Genomic DNA, 23150 nt, shown 5'->3' with positions numbered 1-23150 from the left:
ACAAGTGCGTGCTTTTGTAGTCGTGAGTAAAAAAAAGAAAGAAGAGTATTTTACAATCAATAGTGACATTCGTATCTAGCTCCAATTCCTTCATGCCAACATTCATTTCTCCTGATCATTTATCACTTTATTTTCCCTCTTCACTCAAGCCCTTTCTACAACCCTTATTATTTTTGTTCATCCTGACAAAACAATCATTAAAATTAATCCATTGGTGACTTTTTTTGCAATACATTCTGTTCGAGTAAATCTCACAAAACTAAATCAAGAACATGCATGTCATATTTCACTCAAAAACCATAAGAAAAAAAAATATTATATAGTATTAAGATTTTTTTTTTTTTAAAGAAAATTAAGCATATTAAAGGACCATTAAGATGTTTAGCATTTGTGACATTAAGGACAATTAAGCACATTTAATCACCGCACAATGTGAAATAACTGCTATATTTCAATGATGAATTATTTATTCTATATATATATATATATATATATAGATCATTTGGATGGGAATAATGTAACAATGCAAAGATGGCTGTGGTCCCTATTTTCTTTATGCAAAATAAAAATATAATTCCAAATGATTTCAGGTGAAATATGAGACAGACATTTATTCATGAGATTCGCCTGTTTGTATGGCTGGATCCAAAAGCTAATGTCGTCTGTGTATTCAGAGGTGAAACTGAGATCATCATCATCATCATCATCATCATCATCATCATCGCTCTGATAAACACAGAAGAAAAATCACTCAAATAAACCCAATATCAAACACACACTCATCCTGCACATCTTAATCAATGATAAAAAAGGTAACAGAGTCACATAAAGGTTCAACGGTTTACACACACCAAAACATTTGTTGTTCCTGTTAGGATATTTAATAATTAAACAACATGAAATGGACAAGATAAAAGAAAAACAGGTGGAATTGTCTGCTTTAGACACAGCTATGATTTATACGGTGTTCTGGCGGCTAGAAAATCATGTAAAATGAAAAACACGTCACATTATGAGTGGATGGAAAATGCCAGTTATATACGATTGGCCTTTTCCACCACATCAGACCTATGAGAGACAGAGCTGGGGTTCGTGCAGTCAGATAAAACAGAAATGAGCGTTTGAATTATGAATCTAGATCTGCCCCAAACCCCTAATATTTAAGAGCTCTGCTCGGCCTGTAAAGCAGAATCCTTCACTGTACCGTTCAACACGTTTTCCAGTCGCTCCAGGACAAAACAAATCCCAACTACAGTGTAAACGAAATCCTTGTGCGCTAATTTTGCAGAACAAAAGAAAACCTTAAATAATTTAAATCATTATATACATAAAACTCAGAAGGCAAAAGTGAGGTTGTACCAGTCGGTGCTCATCCGTCTCTGACCTCTACGTTCATATTTTTCGTAAGTGCAATATAGCTTCTGCACCATTTCAACTCGGTGAGGTCGTTTTGTGAAAGGAGTTAGCATGTATGACCTTTGTTTTCTAAATGGCACTCCCATAGCGGCAATCCCAGCGGAAATAGATGCTTTGTACAGACAGCATTACTTTATCATTGTATGCTAAACTACGCAATTTTGATGCCATGCTATGACGTAATTTTACCACTGAATGTCTCTAGAGCAGATCGCCTGCCTGTGGTCTAGTGGGTGATGGCGCGCTACATTGCGTTTTATCTTTTACATTACGTTCGTTGAGTGTGGCTAATGGCAAAGCAGATGGACGTAGCCCAGATTATGCAAGCGATGTGAAACTAAAAGACATATTTTTGCTTTTAAGACCTTTTTCTTAGGAAAACGTTTTGAGTAAGGATCATTTAATATATTTTCAATTCAAGTAGGTAGCAAACAGCCTCTCCGTTTGGCCTTTTCCACATCTAGACGCCGTTTTCTAACTGATCAGAGAGCTGCGTCTGGTCAGGTCCACATTACTAGCGCTCAGTCCCCTGGATTCTGACAGGCCGCTGTTAGATTCCTGAAGAGACACACACACACATACAATTGGTGTAATTTAACATTATACAGTGGAAAAACACATAAATTTTAAAGTGCAGTAAGGGATTTCTGAGAAACCCTGTTGAAAGTGGATCGGAACAAGCGGCACAACACTCTTGCAGCCAATCAGCAGTTGGGGGCGTGTCCACTCATAATGGGGAGGAGAGAGTGAGCCAATCAGCAGTTGGGGGCGTGTCCACTCATAATGGGGGAGGAGAGAGATTGAGCCAATCAGCAGTAGGGGGTGTATCCACTCATAATGGGGGAGGAGAGAGTGAGCCAATCAGCAGAAGGGGGTGTGTCCACTCGTAATGGGGGAGGAGAGAGATTGAGCCAATCAGCAGTAGGGGGCGTGTCCACTCATAATGGGGGAGGAGAGAGAGAGTGGACAAGAGGGAGATTTGAAGAAGGACTGTAGAAAGAGAGATGGCTGAGAGACATTAGAAAAGAGAAAGCTCAGAGGAATATCACTGGGGAAAGAAGGGTTATGATCAGCTTTAGGTCCCGCGTTAATATTAGAAAAGCTTTCCAGCGCTGGAGAGACAGAAGCGGGAAGATCTGAAAACTGACGCTGAGGTTTCATTGTTTCTGCTCCATATGCGAGTAACATTGGTTTTGGTTGTTTCACAGAACCAATATATGTTGTTGTTGTGATGTTAGTTATGGTAACAGGACAGTCTGAGTGTTTGTCTGGAGCTGCTGAAAAAAACATCTCGATCATTGTTTGTTCTTCCTTGTCGTTCATTCATGTTCACTTTATTTTTCACAAAGCATTATTTTGCTTCACTTCTGCTATGATAAAAGAGACATCCACTCCTGCAAGTTTGTGCATTTTAAGGGCGGAGCAATGAATGGAGGGGTGTGTGTGTTTGGGCTGATTTCCAATATCATCAGTGTTTCTCAGAAATCACTCACTGCACCTTTAAAGCTGAGTGAATATTCCCTGCATTAAGTTAAAATACATGTTTTTGACCTTACTGTGAACCAACATGTTATTCTAAAGTAAAGTACAGAAGTAAAATGGGTTGTCAGCAGGGTTTCAAGTCCATCAAAATACTTTTTATATATTTATAATCACTGCATTAATACAAATTTGATCTGTATTATCAGCCTCCCTTGCATTAAAGCACATGCATGACTTGGAGTGATTTTGCTTTTATCTGCAAATCGTTCAGCTTTTTTCTATTTGGTGAAGTGTTAATTGACTTTCAACAAGCTTATTTTTGAATATACACTACCGTTCAACAGTTTGGAGCGGGTACGATTTTTGAAAGAAGTAAAATACAAAAAAAACCAGAACTATTAAAATAACTTTTCAATTTTAATATATTGTAAACTGTAATTTATTCCTGTGATCATATCTGGATTTTCAGCATCATTACTCCAGTCTTCAGTGTCACATGATCCTTCAGAAATCATTCTAATATGATGCTCACAAAACACTTCTGATTATTATCAATGTTGAAAACAGCTGTGCTGCTTCATATTTATGCAAAAACGTGTTTTTTTTTCAGGATTCCTTGATGAATAAAAACTTAAGTTTTTACTGTAACTTTTGATCAATTCAATTCAATGCAATGCACAATGCAATTCAATTTCTTTCAAAATACATAAATAAAAAAATAAAAGTGTATGCAGACATGAAAACACACCTGTGAGGTTTCTTCTACGCTCTTGTTGAGGAAGTTTAAGGAGCTTGCCCTCTTCATCCTTATGAACGAAACAAGAACAGCAGTTACAGGCTGGCGTCAGAGCAGATTGTGTGTTTGTCAGGTGTTTTGGAGAAGATCATCCCTGATGTGTGTTGAGGTTTACTCTCACCCGGGGTTGCGTGGCTCCTGTGGGCCGCTGCCCTGCAGTTTCTTCACCAGCATCTCACTGCTGCGGCGCAGGGCTTCACGAATCTTCCCGAACGAGCCGCTCCTGCGCAGGGCGCCGTTGCCATCCTGTGCCCGGGAAATATGATCAACTTCAAGCTTATATATAGTGTTGGGCAGTAAATAACTTAATCTTTGGAGTCTGATTACATTATCCAGATTACATGTAATCAGATTGCAAAGATTAATACTTGTAATTAGATTGTTGCATTTTAAAATACTTGTAATCAGACTACAGTTACTTTTTTATTGATTACATAATAACAGTATTCTCACAATGGCAGTAAATTATTTATTCTCCTAAATAAATCTTTTTATCAAGTCCACTGCTTATATCCGTTCAGAAGGTCTTCCAGGTTTGTGGAATTTCACACAGATTAGCTACTAGTCATGTGACTATCACTGAAAAGCGAGCCAAACACAGCATTTGATCACTGGGTTTACAGAAATCAATCACTTTTAAGAAGCGTTTTCTCAACATTGCAATATTGCATATCTAAAAACATTAATTTATTATTTGAATTATCACTCAGTGAGTCATTTAACCATGTTTTGCTGTCTTTAAAAGGCTTTTGTATTTCTAACACATTAAAATATACAAATTCATATTTACATGCATTGCAGGGAGTCCTTTTTTGTCAGCGGAGACCTAATATACAGCATTAACGTGAAGTGGCCCCTGAGATTTTAACTTAAGTTAAGTCAGTAATAAAATTAAATCAATAATAATAAATTATAAACTTAAGTTCATTGTTCTCTGATGTCGGTTAATGGTCACATGACATGCAGGAACACAAATAATTATTTTTAAAATCTTTAGTAATTGTTTTATTTTGATTGTTTTTATTTTAATTTGACATTTTTATGATTTATTTATTTAATTACATTAAAGGTACACTGTCACTTTTGGCCCTCTAGTGGTTAAAAAACAAAACTGCATGCATTTTGCAGAAGAATATTGTTTTGGTTGTGCTTCGGCTCTGCGTGACTGTGCGGATGAATATGATTATTCTGCTCATAAAACATTCACTATAGGTTTAAGAGACATAACCAGTATAGATGGAAAGGATCTCAAGCTGACTAGCTGAAGACGTTACTGTATCTTTACCCGTTAATACACACGGTAAAATAAATTCCAGCACAGCGATACATCAACCATAATGAAACGACCCTTCACAATAGATTTCACCATCCTGACAAGGTCTAAAATATAAACACTTATAACAGCTTACCATAGTGAATCAGCGCAAGACAAAAACACGCTTTGGAAGAACGACTGATGGTGTTTTGACAAAAAAAAAAAAAAATTACATAGTGCACCTTTAATAGCTTTTCATTATCAATAAATGTAATAGCTTTTCATTAATAATAATAATAACAACTATTTTTTATAATTGAGCACCAATAATAATTGATAAGAACTGAGCAGCCTATCAGAATGATTTCTGAAGGGTCATGTGACACTGAAGACTGGAGTAATGATGCTGAAAATACAGGAATAAATGATGCATTACAATAGGAAATGTATATATAATACACAAACAAAGGGTCTAAGAGCTCCACTGACCCCAGTCCACTCGGCTTCGTCCCCATCACAGTCTCCTCGGGGGCCTCCGGGGCCGTTTACTCCGTCCCGGGTCTGACGTCTGTCCCCTCCAGCACCACCTCCGTCCTTCAGCAGCTCCACCACTTTACTCTGGTTGATCGCATCGATGCCCTGCCGGATGTGTGTGTGTGTCAGCAGGGTTATTATAGTTCACTGAAACTAAAACTAAACAACGTTTGTGTTACTTGAAATAAAATAAACGTTGACTGAAATAAAATAAAATATAAAAATTATTTTTATTTTTCGTTTAACTACATACTAAAATAAAATCAATGAAAACTATATAGACAAATGTAAAAAAAAATTAAAATTCAACATATTCAATAAGAAACTATAATAGTATCTCAATGATACTAAAATAACACGGGTTGTCAGTCAATTGAAATGGCATTAGTTTAAGATTAATAAAGGAAAGTAAAAGAAACGAAGCAATGTGAGTCTAAAAGTTTAATCATTGAGGTATTCTTAACAACTCTTCCTGTGTGAGTCATCTGCACTCAGGAAGTCAAGCATCAGGTAGGAAATCCGTGTGTGTGTGTGTGTGTGTACCTGCTTGCGGTTCTTGGTCGCACACTCCTCCAGCGTCTCGGCGGCCTCCAGTTTGCCCTGCCTGCGGTACAGAGCGCCCAGACTCTTCAGTGTGGTGTTCACAGTGGGGCTGCGTGAGACAAACACCAGACACACTCTCAACAGAACAATCACTCCGAAACATGAGCAGCGTCCCACATCGCGTACTTTAGTGCGTTCACACTGAAAATCCTAAAAAGAATAAGTGCACTCATGAACTCGACTGTGGTAGCGGAGGGGGAGGGGCTATCAGACTCCGATGTTGAAAGACAAAATAAACGTATAAAGTTCACACACTACACGGTTGAGTACATAGTGCGTCATTTGGGACACAGCTATAGACTACGTTATGAGATTTAGGCAATATTGTGATTAAACTTCGCCTCATGCCAAAAACACAATACTTTGATCACGTTGATGCGATCAAGCCAATAATCGTAGTAAAACGTGGCTTATGCCGATTTTAATCACGATAAAAGGCATCTGAACATTTTAAAATCGCATCTATTCCACTCTGACCAAGTGCGCATGTGCTGAAGAAACTGAGTTCATGTTGACAACATTGTGTGATATGAATATAAGTATTTTGATGGTTGAAAACAGTGAAATGGACACATTTAGGAGTTTCACTGGAAAAATGACAGAGGCCAGATACCAAAGAACCGGTGAACAAATCTGTGTGTGCTGGGAGAGCTTGGCCAGTAACGCGTGCGAGTTCATCATTTGTGCTGAGCTCAATTCTTCGAGAATACTCAGATTTCTGACTTGACAACTCTTGGAGTGTTTGGCCTGGGAATGGATATGACACTGTAGATGTGTTTGGTCTTGGTGGAATAGATCTGCTACACTGTCATTCCTGATGCCGGAGAGCAAGTACAGGTCTTGCTTCTGCCAATACACACACACGACACGCTGCTGTGAGCAAGTGAAAATACAGCATACATGAGTTACCCGTAGCAGATCTATACAGGCGGAGCTGGGGAAGTTGGAGGGTTTCTGAAAGCGCACTGCACTGCAAAGGCAAATGCCACCCGAGTCTTTGAAGATTGAGCAGCGAGCTCATTGGCTACTGATATGGCAGGAACCAATCAGCAGCGCCCTATAGACCTTATGTAGCCCCGCCCCTTTTCAGCGCTGTGCTCGTTGTCTTTTGACTTCCGGTCTGTATTTTCACAGCGATTTTGCGTGTTTATTAATGAACGGCTCGTTTTAAAATCTTCCCGGTCGACTGAAATTTGTTAAGTCATCTGCTTTAAACATTACAGTCCTCATGATAACTTTCGTTAACTTTACATTAAGTAAATCCACTTCAAAAGCTAATTACTCCTGGACAGCAATGCCATAGAAATATACAGAGCGACCGCAAAAACGGAAGTTAAAAGACAATATTCTAAAGATGGCGGTGCCCTCGTTTCTCTGGCGCATAAGGTCTATAGATAACGATGTGATCATGAACAGGTGAGTAAAGGACCCATTAGCCTGCGCCATCTAGAGGCTCATGACAGAACTCTGTATTAATGAAAATGGCATGTAAACGGGTGTGAAGAGGTTTGCTTGTGTCATGTGAACATCTTTCTGCGATTAAGTTCTGACTCTAGTGATTGGAAATAAATCACATGTAAACGCAGCCATTGATTCGTCCACACTTTGATTACCCATAATCCTCTGAGGGCACCTGCACACTCACCTGTCCACTTTGCAGGCTTTGTACCAGCTGCCGTACTCTCCGTAAGGACCGGAGTCCTTTCTCTTCCCCTGAAACGACCATCAGACAAAAATCGTCTTAATTATAATGAATTGAGCGGATTAAAAATATGCAAATTGGTAAAAATAATGAATATATGAAGACAAGGCTGAATTGCTGTATAAAATAAATAAAATAACTTAAGATACATTTTGCTAATTGCTGGTTTAATGTTGTATAAAAGCAATGTTATATTGCTTAAATATTGTTTTAATATATATATACACGTTTATTAATATGGGTAAGTGGATATAAGCATAATTATGAATAATACTAACATATAAAATATTAACAACGTTTACTGCCACTTTTGATCAATTTATTGCATCCTTGCTGAATAAAAGTAATAATTTCCTTTAAAAAATCCATATTGAACCCAAACTTGTAAATGATAGTGTAAATTTGTATAAATGTAAATTTAAATAAATGTGTACCAACATGTAAATGAAGCCTGTAATACCTTGCTCTCCTCTCGCTCCTCTGCATGCATCCAGATTGGCTTGTTATCATCTAAGAGAAAAAAAAAAAATATTCTCATTATGAGCAATAGAGCAAAAACCGGCATTGTTTTGTGATTTATTCAAATATTGTCAAATGCTTTCGTGTTTTTCTAGCATTTTCCTCTGCCCGGCATCAGATACTGAGTGGCTAGTCTTCTTTTATTGACTATAATTAGCTTGTTGAAGCTCTTAGGAACACCAAGTGGATGTTTGATCATAATCCTGTAAGCGTCTGATTGGCTTAAAGGCCTGCGATGTCATAACAGATGGCCTCAGTGAACAAGATAAGACAAAACCTCTGAAAGACCATCAAACATCTCACCATTTCATCCTGACAAAAACTGATCATGAAGATGAAAAAAAAAAAAGTGTCTATTCTTACAAAAGCACATTTACATAAAATAAGAACATGTGCATGAATGAGCGATTTCCATGCATGCATAATTAAAGCAACATCTTCCTGAAATGTGTTTTCTGAGAAGTACTTACTGTTGACCGATCCGAACTCTTTCTCATGCGCGCGGGTCAGAATCTCCTTGTACAGCGTCTCGGCGTCTTTGAACTTGCCCTGTTTCAGGTAACACGTCGCCTGTGGAGGAGAGAGGATCACGATCGATGAGCTTCAGGCTGAATAATGCTCTCGGGTTCTCAGATGCACAGCCAAACGGTCACGTTTCGCATCAGAACTCACCCTGAGGGCTTGTTCTTTGTCGACAAGAGACGATACTGATCTTTATTCACCATGAATATGCGCTTTCTACAATAGGAGCTCATGACATCAGCAATATAAATAGGAAGTACAGATTCATTCTGTTTGCTCTCAACATAAAAAAGCTCTTCTTATTCGTTCATATGTTTTTCCCTTCTTGTGTAAGTAATATACTATATGAAATAAAAAAATATATATTTTGTTGGCAATAATTCATCATGATTATCTTAATATGCTTTTAATTTGGCCTTTGACCCACTAAAGTGCCTTGAAACACACAGCATTATTCAGTGAGTTGAGATAATTTCCACTGAAACAGGAAGACAGGGCGGGGCATATCGATCAGCTCCTCCCCTTTTTTAAAGTAGCCAATAGTGTTTAGTTTATATCACAGTTCAGCCAGAGCCGTTGAGCTCGATAAAGCCGCAGTTTCCTCCTAATCTCTAACCGTTTCTCCTCCGTATCGCTTTAAAGTACAGCATTCAGTGCAGGATTCAAAGGGTCCGATACGTTTTCTGGTCTGCGCGACTCGATCACATGATCCGCTCTGTGTATTGTGTCTTTGGACCGGAGCTGCGGCGGTTCACATGACACTAGCGTGACACCAGACTTCATTCGCCCCAATGGAAAGGATATTTACACAGTCTGAATAGTTCCCTGTACCCTATATAGTGCACTATGTGCAGTTTACCATGTAGAAAACAGTAAATGTGTGAACAAGTGACCGATTTCAGCCGCAGCTTCAGCGTCAATTTATAATGTAGGGGGCGGGGCTTAATATTCTAGAGAGCATTTGATTGGACAGAAAATCATTGATCCATATCAGCAGAAGTGAGAGACTATGTTTTGAATGTTTATATCTTCTAAATGTGAATTTTGTAATTGTTTTGGAGCACACTAGCTTATAGAGAACACTAAGGTTAACATATTCACACTAAAAAAATACCCAATACCCCAAAAAATGTAATTCTTGATTTCATGGGGACTTTAATATTGTGACAGTAGACATGTCAACTTATTGAGATTCATTTCTGTGAATCAGTTCAAACAGTCACACTGATTCACAGAAATTAATCTCAATAAGTTGACATGTCTACTGTCACAATATTAACGTCACCAACCATTAATTTGCAACATCACAAGAAAGTTATCTTCAATTAAATATCACGACTTATGAAAAAAAAGAAAGAACATTTCAACATTTCGCTATCTGGCCTCACCAGGTTGTTTTTGGTCTTGGCCACGTTGGGGTCGTCGGCGCCCAGCTTGTTCTCGTAGATCTCGAGCGCCCTGCGGTAATAATACTCCACTTCCTCGTACTTGCCCTGATTCTGACACAGCAGGGCCAGATTATTGAGCTGCTTCGCCACGTCAGGGTGGAATTTACCCAGAACCTGCAAACACAGTACACATGAATCTAACAACAGTGGCTGCACCAGAGCACCATCATGACAGAGTTGAGCGTGTCCTCCACCTTCTCCCGGATCTCCAGCGCCCTCTTGCACAGCGGCTCGGCCTCCTTGTGTTTCCCGCGCTTGCCGTACAGCACGGCCAGGTTGTTGAGCGTGGCGGCGACGGCCGGGTGATCTTTCCCCAGAGTTTTCTCTCTGATGGCCAGCGCGTCGTTCAGCAGGTGAGCCGCCTCTTTATACTTATTCTGATCCCTGGAAGAACACACGGGAATGCATGTGACGACGGAGAGGTGGCGCACTACATGTTTACTGGTGACATGAGTCTTGGAGGACGGAAACGGTGACGTTTAATTAGTGCTTCTCTGATGGCGTGTTAGGCCTTGTCCACACTAATACGGTTTCGTTTGAAAACGCATCTTTTTCCTTTACGGTTTGGTCTTCCGTCCACACTGAGACGGCGTTTTTATTAATGAAAACGATCTCCAAAGTGGATCAATTTGAAAACGCTGTTTGTAGTGTGGACTGTCAAAACGGAGGTATTTGAAAATGATGACGCACGTTTAGTCATGTAACGCATAATGGACCAATAGATATTCATGTTTACACTAGGGCTGTTGGAACGAATTCCGAAATTCGAATATAATTCGAATATTAAAAAAATCAATACTATTCGAATGCTGAAGTTCCTATTCGAATATTGCTTTTTTATGTATATATATATTTTTTAATGCAATCTTGCCTTTCTCGCCGCCTTGGCACACACATGTGAAAATTAAATGCTTTTGTTTCGTCTGATAAACAATAAAGTTTTTGAATCGTAACACAATTGTGCACGTTATCCACGCTGTATCATCATAACAACTGTCAAAAGTCGCGGAGAGGAATGTCTCCACGGTAACGGAGATCAACAATTTGATTCTCAGTCCACATTACAACGTGAAAACGGCGTCTTCAAATATATCCACTTTGGAGTGCGTTTTCATTAATAAAAACGCCGTCTCATTGTGGACGGAAGGCCAAAACGGAGAGGAAAATATACGTTATTTTTTTATGACAACTTACAACCTGACAAGCTAGGCGATCTGTCCGAGGAACCGCCGCTAAAACAGGCAAGAATTACTTATGTTCTGCCTCTCTCTCTCTCCTCATCACGGGGCTCAACTGCTACCAGCTGTCCGCCAAAAGGCAATAACAGACAAACTGACGGCTGATAATAAAATAAGGAATGGAATTCGAATAGTATTATAGAGGAAGATTGACAGCCCTAGTTTACACCGGTATTGTGCCTGTTATGTGCTATTCACTTTAACACAGTTGCTATATTACTTTGCACACTCTTCATATCACAGTCCTGCAAAGATGACAGAAAATGATTTACAGACAACATTTAAATGTTTATGTTTTCAACAACAGATTAATATATCATTCACATTTTTCATAAAATAAAAGTCATTATGTGCAATTAAAATGTTTATATACATTTTATTGTTGATTATTAAATAAATTTGATTACTTGATTATTACATTTTATTGATTTTGTCCAGTTTTTGGTTGAATGAAAACATTGGTGTTTATTTCGGTGCATCAGTAATATTTTCAATATTGACCAGTGGCCGGTTGCATCAATTGGTTAGACTAGTCTTAACCATCTAATTCTTTAAGGCTGGTCAAAACGTTTTTATGTCAGTAACAAAGTAGAGTTTTGAATCCTAAAAGTAAGACTGATTACTCTTCGACTAACTTCTAGTTCATCAGACTAGATCTTAAAGGGACTATGTGTAGCTTTTTAGGTATTTTATTATCTAAAATCAATATTTTTAATAATAAATATGCCCTCAATGGTGTACAAATACCTATGCCAATGATCAGACTAATCCTCGTAAACGATTAATTTATTATCTTTATATACATGGGACGGGTAGGTCCACGGAGGCTTCCATGTAGTTCCGCCATCTTGAAAAACTATAATAGCAGAGAGGGACAAAAAGTACTAGGCCAACGCGTTTCCACAACACGTTTTCGTTCAGAACCAGCGTCACGTGACTGAAGCCAGCAGAAGCGGAGGAGCAGAGCAGTGAGAGGCGCTTGTCACTGCCGCGGCAAGTTTAAAAGGCTGCACTGCACGGTTATTTATACACCGTTCATTCATACATATGCTGAGTCACAGGATGAGTCCTCGTCGTCGAAAAAGTCCAAAATAGACCGTAAAAGGAAACGTGACCGGAGATTACAAAAACAAGGGTTAGTGTCGGGATCGCTAATGCAGGAGAAAGCTTTCAAAAGAGACGCTGAAGTTGCCTGCTTTCTTCTCGACAGGTAAGTCAATGTTACGGTCTTAATTACAAGCTTTATTTTCATTGCTTGGTTATGTACTTTATTATATAGACAGTAGAACATTTATAGTTAAAAGTTAAACAGGCTCTTTGATGAATAGCAGCTATTGAGTAAAGTAATGTTAGAGAAGGCTCTGATGATGATGATGATGATGATGATGATATCTAACAGTGCACGTACTTCAAAAAATATAACAAGTAAAGAAGGCATTACTACTAATTACCATAGTTAATGTTTTTCACAGTCAGTAATTCATACTGTAACATTCTTTTTTTCGTTGATTCATGTTTCAGTTTGTTTTAAATAACAAACCTGTTCACCTGAAGAAAAACTCGAAGTGCTATTATAAGACATCCTGTCATAGCTTTTTGGTACATAACGTCTACCGTAGATGCAACGCGCATTTGAAAAAGTGAGGCGCTGGAGAGCATTATTCGTTTGAATGCAAAATACAATTTCACCACTAGATGGGAGAAATTCCTACTTAGTGTCCCTTTAAAGGGACAGTTCACCCAAAAAATGAAAATTCTGTCATCATTTACTCACACTCACCCTGTATGGGTTTCTGTCTTCTAAAAGAAAATATTTTGAAGAATAGGGGAAACCAGACAGTTGTCGTGCACCATTGACTTCCATAGTATGACAAATAAATACTATTGAAGTAAACGACAGAATTTTTTTTTTTTGGGTGAACTACCCCTTTAAGACACTGTCTTAACATAGTGTCTCTGACCTGTACACCAGGGCGAGGATGTTGAGCATGGTGGCCACATCGGGGTGGTCGTGTCCCGAGGTTTTCTCCAGGTCCTCCAGGGCCTGTTTGCAGAGCGGCACGGCCACCTCGTAGCGGCCCTGAGAGGCGTACTGGATCACCAGGTTGTGGAGGGTTCGGAGGCGGGCCGGGATCTCGTAGCCTCCCTGCTGTGCCGCCGCTTCACCACTGGGCTGAGCTGGAGAGAGAGACAGGGGAACAGCGAGAGGTTACTGTGCGTTCACACACACGCCCTGCCAACAACGCCATAGAAAGCTTGGTCTTGCAAACTTCATTTAAAGGGGCCGCAAAGCAAACAAGCATGTTGATCGGTATTTGTGCAGACTGACCACAGGTAGGGTATAAGTTAACCTCATTAAATCTTTTAAATGTGAAAGTAAGAAATTGAGCGATGGAAAGAACTACATGTTTGCTAACGAAATAAACCAATTAAAAGCCATTTGTGTGGTGTGGCTTTTGTATTCACAGTCTAATTTCAACATGCAGTTTATAGGAGACGTTTACTAGCCTTGGTCTTTAATTAACATTAACATTAATTTGTGTGCAGCCCAGATTACAGTAACAGTCCTGGTTGAAGTGTGGCCTTAATGCAGCTGGTCAAATCTGTGTTGTTTTGAGCAAATTAATTGCATTGCCGCTGAAAAACAAGCGTTTTTGTTATGCAAATGTTGCCTATAAATAGTGTTGCGCTTCTTATCGAATTCACATGATCAACTTCTCCATTTTTGCTTGGGAACTAATGTGGTCGGAACCACAGTTTGCAGGACTGCGTTCTCTGGACTCACACCCAGAGGACTTCTACATCCCGATTGGTTGCCACCGAACCGCATCATAGCTCATTACCATAAAGTTGCCCTGACTTAATCTTTCCTCGACGCCCACACACCGTCCAAGACGCGCCGTGCCACTTCTCACACATTTTTTTCACCAAATCACATTGAAAATGAATGACTTCCAGCCACTTTGACGCTCTCACCGACGGCGGTGCGAGCGTTTTCAATTCATTCCTATGGAAGTCGAGCTTCACGCTCGCGCAGTGCATTTTGGGATTGGAAAGCGTTGAGAGCGTCAAAAGGTTGGGCAGTTCATGGTCGGCAGCCAATTGCTGTGAGGTTCGGGATGTGACGTCTGTCTTGAGAGTTTAAACATATGCAAATTGTGCGGAGTTTATGCTGGATTTAGTGCGTAAATCATTTCGTTTACAAATTAGACGATTTGCAGTTGTTATATACAGTGAGGAAAATAAATATTTGAACACCCTGCTATTTTGCAAGTTCTCCCACTTGGAAATCATGGAGGGGTCTGAAATTTTCATCGTAGGTGCATGTCCACTGTGAGAGACATAATCTAAAAAAAAAAATCCAGAAATCACAATATATGATTTTTAAACTATTTATTTGTATGATACAGCTGCAAATAAGTATTTGAACACCTGTCTATCAGCTAGAATTCTGACCCTCAAAGACCTGTTAGTCTGCCTTTAAAATGTCCACCTCCACTCCATTTATTATCCTAAATTAGATGCACCTGTTTGAGGTCGTTAGCTGCATAAAGACACCTGTCCACCCCATACAATCAGTAAGAATCGAACTACTAACATGGCCAAGACCAAACAGCTCTCCAAAGACACTAGAGACAAAATTGTACACCTCCACAAGGCTGGAAAGGGCTACGGGGAAATTTCCAAGCAGCTTGGTGAAAAAAGGTCCACTGTTGGAGCAATCATTAGAAAATGGAAGAAGCTAAACGTGACTGTCAATCTCCCTCGGACTGGGGCTCCATGCAAGATCTCACCTCGTGGGGTCTCAATGATCCTAAGAAAGGTGAGAAATCAGCCCAGAACTACACGGGAGGAGCTGGTCAATGACCTGAAAAGAGCTGGGACCACCGTTTCCAAGGTTACTGTTGGTAATACACTAAGACATCATGGTTTGAAATCATGCATGGCACGGAAGGTTCCCCTGCTTAAACCAGCACATGTCAAGGCCCGTCTTAAGTTTGCCAATGACCATTTGGATGATCCAGAGGAGTCATGGGAGAAAGTCATGTGGTCAAATGAGACCAAAATAGAACTTTTTGGTCATAATTCCACTAAACGTGTTTGGAGGAAGAAGAATGATGAGTACCATCCCAAGAACACCATCCCTACTGTGAAGCATGGGGGTGGTAGCATCATGCTTTGGGGGGGGTTTTCTGCACATGGGACAGGGCGACTGCACTGTATTAAGGAGAGGATGACCGGGGCCATGTATTGCGAGATTTTGGGGAACAACCTCCTTCCCTCAATTAGAGCATTGAAGATGGGTCGAGGCTGGGTCTTCCAACATGACAATGACCCGAAGCACACAGCCAGGATAACCAAGGAGTGGCTCTGTAAGAAGCATATCAAGGTTCTGGCGTGGCCTAGCCAGTCTCCAGACCTAAACCCAATAGAGAATCTTTGGAGGGAGCTCAAACTCCATGTTTCTCAGCGACAGCCCAGAAACCTGACTGATCTAGAGAAGATCTGTGTGGAGGAGTGGGCCAAAATCCCTCCTGCAGTGTGTGCAAACCTGGTGAAAAACTACAGGAAACGTTTGACCTCTGTAATTGCAAACAAAGGCTACTGTACCAAATATTAACATTGATTTTCTCAGGTGTTCAAATACTTATTTGCAGCTGTATCATACAAATAAATAGTTAAAAAATCATACATTGTGATTTCTGGATTTTTTTTTTTAGATTATGTCTCTCACAGTGGACATGCACCTACGATGACAATTTCAGACCCCTCCATGATTTCTAAGTGGGAGAACTTGCAAAATAGCAGGGTGTTCAAATACTTATTTTCCTCACTGTATATGTTAAATATTTCATTTTGGATGTGTTCATTGTGATTATACTGGCTGGGTTTATAAAAGTTTGTAAAATTGACATTTGGAAACAAAGCTTGTCTTCATACAGCATCGCTCTCTCTCACCTGGCCCCTGGTCGTCATCGTTGGGAAAGAGATCGTCCAGGTTGTCCTTCTCCTTCTCTCCGGGCTTCTCCTCCGAGGGCGAGGTGTCCTCGTCCAGCTTGCGGATCTGGTTCATGAACTCCAGGTGTTTCTTCTCCTCCTCCAGCTGTGCGACGCTCTGCTCGCTCTTCTGCAGCTTGTGCTGAGTGCTGGCCAACTCGTCCCGGAGCCACTGGTTCTCCTGGCAGAGCCGGCGCACCTGAGCGCGCAGCTTCTGCTTCTCCGACTCCACGGCGCTCAGGTGACCCGACAGAGCGATGATCACCTGACACCAGACATGATTATACAGCTTTATTTTCTTCTAGACACAAACTGTGTGGCATTGTTTTCCTGTTATCTCTGTAAAGCTGCTTTAAAACAATCTGGATTGTAAAAAGCGCTATATAAATAAAGATGACTAGATTTGATTTGTTTTTCTGCTTTAGGTTTAAAGGGAGATATAACAAACTTCATAACTATTCTTGTAAATTCTTAAAAGAAAAAAAAAAGAGGGAAAAAGTCAGTAAGAATGAGTTGAAAACTGCATATATATATATATATACACAGTTTAGTGTTGTTTGCAGTGTTGTGTGATAAATGACGCACACACACAGTTTAGTGTCTTGCAGTGTTGTGTGATAAATGACGCACACACACAGTTTAGTGTCTTGCAGTGTTGTGTGATAAATGACGCACACACACAGTTTAGTGTTGTTTGCAGTGTTGTGTGTGGGGTACCTGCGCCTCGCCCAGCCCCAGCTCGATGTCCTGAAGGCTCTTGCGGAGCAGGCTGGACTTCTCCTGAGCTCCGGGAGGCTGGGAACAGTCCAGTATGGAGTTGAGGAGTTGAGCGTGTTCCCCGCGCAGCGTCTCCAAACCCTGCATCACCGCTTTAGTGTTCAACACGATCTCATCCTGCGTGAGCCGCTCCAGAGCCTCTTCTCGAGGGTACACCATAGTGGACATCACCCGCGGGACAGAGGAACACACTGCACGATACTGAAGAAGAATGCGATAAAGTGTGTCAAATAAACTTAAATTATCTTAAAAATATATTTAAAATTACATAACCTATATGTGTTTCACATTCTTTTTGTGACAAGAAAACATCCCTAAACTTGTGAAAGTGAACAGCAGTGTTTTACTGTAGCAGAAGAAGTGTTATTTTAACATCAGTGTAAACCACAGGGGTTCAGGGTTTCAAGAAAGGCCTACATTAGGATTATTTAACAACAGAAACAGCAATAAACAATAAAACACTGCTTAGTTTTCACTGTATGAATTGTATTATTAAAGCTGTTCACTGTATGAACTGTATTATTAAAGCTACAAAAGTTATTCATCCAAGAGCAGCGAGTGATTTTCTCTTCGTCTTTTGCTCAGGACTTTTGATCAGGACTATATCACGATATACAGTGCAATGCATAAGTTTAGACACCCATGCTAAAGTTGACTAAAAAGAGGAATAAAAAAATCATATTTTGGAAATTGAACTTAATGCCTTAATTTAAAAATTGGCATGGTTTTATTTCAGTTAGCCTAAAAGCTAGTTTGATTTGCATTGAGAGATGATCTTATGGAAAGTACCCCATGCCAATCTCTAGGTATGGTGAAGGCTATGTGATGATGTGGGGCTATTTTAATTCCAAAGGCCAAGGGAACTTTATCAGGATGCATAGTATCCTAAAAAAAATAAAATAAAAAAATACTTAAAAATAAAAATCTGCCTGCCTCTATGGGAATTTAACATAGGGGTGTACTCACTTATGCACCCTGTATTTTAAGGAAGAACATTTATTTATTTACGATACATTATTCATTCACAAAGAAAATTGGTGTCCTTAAAGGTTGGATTTTTCCTAATTTATTAAATTAAGGCATTAAGTTCAATTTCCAAAATATGAATTTTTATTCCTCTTTTTAGTCAACTTTAGCATGGGTGTATTCACTTATGCATTGCACTATATACATGTGAGATATTTCTATATATTGTGCAGCCCTAGAACACACAGAATGGAGGAATGTGAGGATGGGGAAAGTTACTTTTAAAAGTAATGCATTACAATATTGCCCTACTCCCCAAAAAAGTAACTAATTGCGTTACTTAGTTACTTTTTATGAAAAGTTACATTACATTTGTGTTACTTTTTCTCACCTGGGCTGGGCTTGCGTGTTTAATAACAACAAAAAAAGTCATATTTTTTGGTACATGTTAAGGCCCTTTCACACCAAAGGTGAAATGAATAATCCTGAGGCTGATGGAAATGCATATTTACGCCTGTACAGTAGAAACAAACCCTTCAGCTGCTGTTATTCTGGATTAAAGAACAATAAGATACAGGAGGAGAAGTTCAACACTCTTATTTCTAAATCTAATCTAAAGTAATATTTGCTCATTAGTGTGGTTGAATAGATCATTGAAGGTCAGCAGCAAATAAATTGGTTAATAAAGTGAGATTAAATACATAAAGTATATTTGTGTAATTCAATATAGTTAATTATACAAGTTTTGCGTAAAATTCTGAGATTGCATTTCACTGTTTTTATTCATTTTGAGGAATACTGAATGTTTTCCTGCAAGTGTGATTAGTAAATGCATGTTCACATTTAGACTAGAACTAAAATAACCATAATGTTTACACACAGCACACACACACACACACACACACACTCCCACTTTATTTCTGAGCTGTCAGTCAATAAATGTGAAAAAGTAACTTGGATATTTTGTTGTAAATTGAAAAAGTAATGCGTTATTTTACTAGTTACTTGAAAAAGTAATCTGATTACATAACTCAAGTTACTTGTAATGAGTTACACACAACACGGTTTATAAGAATCATACAGTCGAACGTAACACAGGCTCTATTAGACCCTGAAGATCAGGATCATCACAGCATTGCATTACTGCAGATCACAGCCAAAAACACAAGTGCTGACAAAAGAGTCCTGCGCCCAAACATCTGCGCTCAGCGTCGATAACCACAGCAGTGCCAGTAGATACTGTCATCAGAGTGATTCAGATCAGATCAACAGGAACTCAGGATCAGGGTTTACTAATGAAGGAAATCACTCATTGTTCTACAGCTGATTACTTACAGCTCATTTAAACTAGTATACGACCAAACAGATCTGGAAATAAAATTGGCAATTGGTTAAGATATCATTTAAATGATTCAAATGTTTAGAGATGATTCCCAACTCAAAGAATCGACTCTTTTTAGCAGTTACTGAATCTGACTTGCTAACTTGGACTACAAGTTATCATTCATTACATTCAGTGGTTTACATTTTGAAACTAATCAAATGAATGTGTACGTTAGATATGTATGAGGTTTTTTTTTTTTTCATTTAATGTATTATGAGTTTTTGTAATAAATGAAGACTTAACTTTGAATAAATTATACAACATTAAAAATGTTACATTAAATGCTAGCAATTTTGTTATACTCTCTCTCATATACATACATACATATGTGTGTGTGTGTATATAAACATATGAGAGAGAGAGAGAAAGAGAGAGAGAGAGAGGAGAGAGAGAGAGAGAGAGAGAGAGAGAGAGAGAGAGAGAGAGAGAGAGAGAGAGAGAGAGAGAGAGAGAGAGAGAGAGAGAGGAGAGAGAGAGAGAGAGAGAGAGAGAGAGAGAGAGAGAGAGAGAGAGAGAGAGAGAGAGAGAGAGAGATTACTAACATAATAATGCATAAATACCATTATTTATGGCAACTTATGCCATTATTTATGGCAACCTGGGCAAGTTACGATTTATATACACTGTAAGTTGTAAGTTACCCAGGTTTTCCATGTAGAAAGTTTGTATCCATCCACCTTTATAAGAATTATTTTTAATAACATTTTATATTAATGCTATTAAAAGTCATATTTTAATTTTATTATATTTTATTAAAATATAATAGTTTGAATAATATACAAATATATGCGATATTATACATGTATATCCCCATCAAGAACGTAATAGGTAACAGGAATCGCAGTAATAAGACTTCAAGTCTTTTCTTACGACATTTCAAACAAAACCCCCATCGTGTGTTGATGTGCAGTTCCTCCTGCGTCCAGCAGAGGCGCCCTTCGCCTCCAACACGCCTGTAGACTGCAATGCAGCAACACAGAGGAGAGTCCCACATCAAACCTCGAGATGCAAAGCTTAAAAACACATCTGATCAGATCACAAACCGCGCACTCATACCAATGAGCTCTGATAATGACTGACAGCTGCCTGGAATAATCAGGAGAAACCTGGAAAAATCCATCAAGGTGACCCGCAGGACAACAACACATCCCTGGCTGCGTGCACAATGTCCAGACAATTACAACATCTTCAGATCAGATCTCATTCTGCACGAACAGCACACACAGGCCTGCTTTCAAAGCATGTGAATGTGAATCAATCAAACCAAACATAATACTGACATACACAAACACTTACTTTCATCATGCAAACTGCCTCACATCCTCCATCTTGTACTCTCACATTAAAATGTTTGAGAATGAATAATGCATATTTAAATTCATAACCCCAGAAATATTCATTGCACCATCAATGTCTGGAAGATGAGGACAAAGTCACCAAATGCATCATGAATCCTCTGCTAGGGCATTGTCTATTATGTAATATTTATTTATAGACATACACACCTTTTGCACCATTCTCATTTTAGCTATTGTTTTTAGCAGATCAGGCTAAACTTTCCCCCATTCAAAACTGAAAGCGGTCCTATTGTGTGATCAGTGCAAGAATATCCCATCAATAACTCAAGCACAGATCATTTGTTTATGTAAGAAACCTACCTTTTAAAACTCGCTTTTCTGGGTTTGTTTGGGAATCAAGCAGAATTCGGGCGTGACTCTTAATGAGAAGTTATGGATTCAGACGCGTCCAAATCTCCAGACTCGCTCCAATAATAAACGATTTGAGCCTTGAATCAGATGAACGAGATGAACGAGATGAATTAGATGAAGATGCGCTTTTGTCTGTGACGCGCTCAGCAAAACACACGCCCGTGCGCGCGATGACCCGCTTTCTCTTCGTCCATCCTTCTGTGTGTTTCAGCTCGACAGTTGCGGGATCTTTGTGTTGGACTGAGAGAGGATGACCACAGCAAACTGAAAATGGCTGATGTGTGTGTTTGTGCTCCCAGAATCCAAAGCCCCGATGCGCGCTGACATCATCACACCCGCCCTCGCCTACCGGGCGTGGACGCGCAGTGCGCGCGCTCGTGTGCGAAGCCCCGATGGAGGAATATCAATATTCATAAATAGGCCAAGCTTTTCCGGTGACACTTTACAAAAAGGTTCATTAGTTTATGTATTTACTAACATGAACTAACACTGAGCAACACATTTGTTACTGTATTGATTCATCTGTGTTTATGTTAATAGAAATACAGCTGCTGTTCACAGTGCATTAACTAATGTTAACAAACACAACCTTTGATTTTAATAGTGCATTAGTAAATGTTGAAATTAATATGAACTAAGATGAATTAATGCTGAAGTATTGTTCATTCTTAGTTCATGTTATCTTAGGTACCGTTTTTCTTCTAAATTATGCATCAAAAATATAGCATTTTTAAACAAATATCCCAAATGATCCTATTCATGCAGATTATACAGACACAATAGGCCTACATATTTTGAGAAACCCGCTTTTAAAATTGAGTTTGGACCTCCTTCAGTACCACTTACATATACCACATTTTACAGTGTTATTCCTATCTATATTCCGAAGGTTTTTCCTGAGGGGTTTGTTCATATATCATTCGACTGATTTATGTTATTCCTAAAAATATGGTGTATATTCTGATTTATGGAGTGACAGAAACAGATATCCAAAATTCTCTTCTGTAAAAACCTTTGATATAATAGGTCAACAAAATGAAACACTTGTTTTCTTAATGCCAATATTGTCAGTATATTCAAATATTGTCGTAATGTACTGTTGCTTATTATTCAACTGGTGATATCTATTTGTGAATCATTTTTCTCGATTCTATGTTAAACTTAGCAAGTTTTTAATCCATCATAAGCAATGCAAGTGCCAAAAAATAATATTTACACTGCACTTATTTTGTCTTATACCAAAAAAAATCCACAATCTACACAAGGGAATATACAAAGCAGGTGTGTTTATTAAATAAAAAAAAAAGAATACAAGTAACACTTTCACTGTCCATACCACATCTATTGATTGACAAACTCAATTATGAAAAAGCAGTACTACAAAACATGTCAAATAAAAAAATAACACGATAAAGGAACATGAGTTCATATTACAAGCACTTTGGATATGTACAAGCATTTTTGTCTAAAGGCAAAAAGGCAAAGAGCTGAAGACTGCTAAAAGAGAATAACGCATGTGCAAAAATACTCATCTCATCCACAAGCTCGGCTTCATCATCTTGCACGTCGAAATATCACAGACATTACTTTTTTTTTTTTTGCTTTACACAGAAAGACCGAATCTGCAGTTTGAATCCAGAGCTTGTGTGATTCAGGCATATTATCTCGAGATTACATTACACTGACAACAAGTACTTGATGAAGTGGACGAAGGACATTCTGACTGGCTGTTGGGATCATTAGTCGACCAATCAGAATGCTGGAATTCACTTCACGTATTCTGTAGAAAGTTCACGTGACA

At 39.0% G+C, this 23150-nt stretch overlaps 1 protein-coding gene across 1 annotated transcript; it reads right to left on the bottom strand.

Annotated features, from left to right (window-relative positions):
- Positions 1 to 587: 587 nt before the first annotated feature.
- Positions 588 to 21672, bottom strand: klc2 (kinesin light chain 2). Its single transcript, XM_084404799.1, has 14 exons — positions 21299 to 21672; positions 17231 to 17491; positions 16475 to 16778; positions 13477 to 13693; positions 10472 to 10661; positions 10218 to 10391; positions 8778 to 8877; positions 8249 to 8298; positions 7732 to 7799; positions 6027 to 6135; positions 5439 to 5588; positions 3816 to 3940; positions 3647 to 3704; positions 588 to 1974 (listed from the first exon to the last, which is right to left on the bottom strand). The coding sequence occupies exons 2-14, from the start codon at positions 17456 to 17458 to the stop codon at positions 1891 to 1893; spliced, it is 1857 nt and encodes a 618-aa protein (XP_084260925.1). The 5' UTR covers positions 17459 to 17491; positions 21299 to 21672; the 3' UTR covers positions 588 to 1890.
- Positions 21673 to 23150: the final 1478 nt, after the last annotated feature.

This window comes from Rutilus rutilus, assembly GCF_951802725.1.
Source record: "Rutilus rutilus genome assembly, chromosome: 3".
NCBI classification, from domain to species: domain Eukaryota; kingdom Metazoa; phylum Chordata; class Actinopteri; order Cypriniformes; family Leuciscidae; genus Rutilus; species Rutilus rutilus.
The sequence above is the reverse complement of the archived record's forward strand: the minus strand, read 5'-3'. Positions and strand labels throughout refer to the sequence as shown.